This window comes from Haliaeetus leucocephalus, unplaced genomic scaffold (genome assembly GCF_000737465.1).
Source record: "Haliaeetus leucocephalus isolate CR32 unplaced genomic scaffold, Haliaeetus_leucocephalus-4.0 Scaffold848, whole genome shotgun sequence".
Lineage (NCBI taxonomy): Eukaryota > Metazoa > Chordata > Aves > Accipitriformes > Accipitridae > Haliaeetus > Haliaeetus leucocephalus.
Window position 1 is genome coordinate 16,554,179 of NW_010973284.1, and position 256 is coordinate 16,554,434.

Consider the following 256-nt stretch of genomic DNA (forward strand, 5'->3'; position numbering starts at 1 on the left):
CCTCTCTCCGCTCCCGGCCCGGGCCACGCCGCGCCCGCGGCTCCGCCTCCCGGGTGAGAGGTCAGGGGGAGGGAGCAGGTGGCCACGATGATGGCGGCCGGGAAGCCGGAGGGCGGCGCGCCGGGGAAGCCCAGCCGGCGGCGCGCAGGTAGGCTCCAGGCTCCGCGCGCCGGTCCCCCCGCCCGGCGCTTTGGGCTCTCCCTGTGCCCTCAGGCCGGCACAGCGGACTCGCCCAACTCGCAATACCGGGGGGAGC

General features: G+C 78.5%; 1 protein-coding gene across 4 annotated transcripts in view; it reads left to right on the forward strand.

Annotated features, from left to right (window-relative positions):
- Positions 1–81: 81 nt before the first annotated feature.
- The window catches only part of RPAP2 (RNA polymerase II associated protein 2), a 40,387-nt gene continuing 40,212 nt past the window's right edge, over positions 82–256 (forward strand). For all 4 annotated transcript variants that reach the window (XM_010582635.1, XM_010582634.1, XM_010582636.1 and 1 more), the window contains exon 1: positions 82–148. In XM_010582635.1, coding sequence (XP_010580937.1) covers positions 88–148 — 61 coding nt within the window. In that variant the 5' untranslated portion in view covers positions 82–87. The remainder of the gene's footprint in view (positions 149–256) is intronic.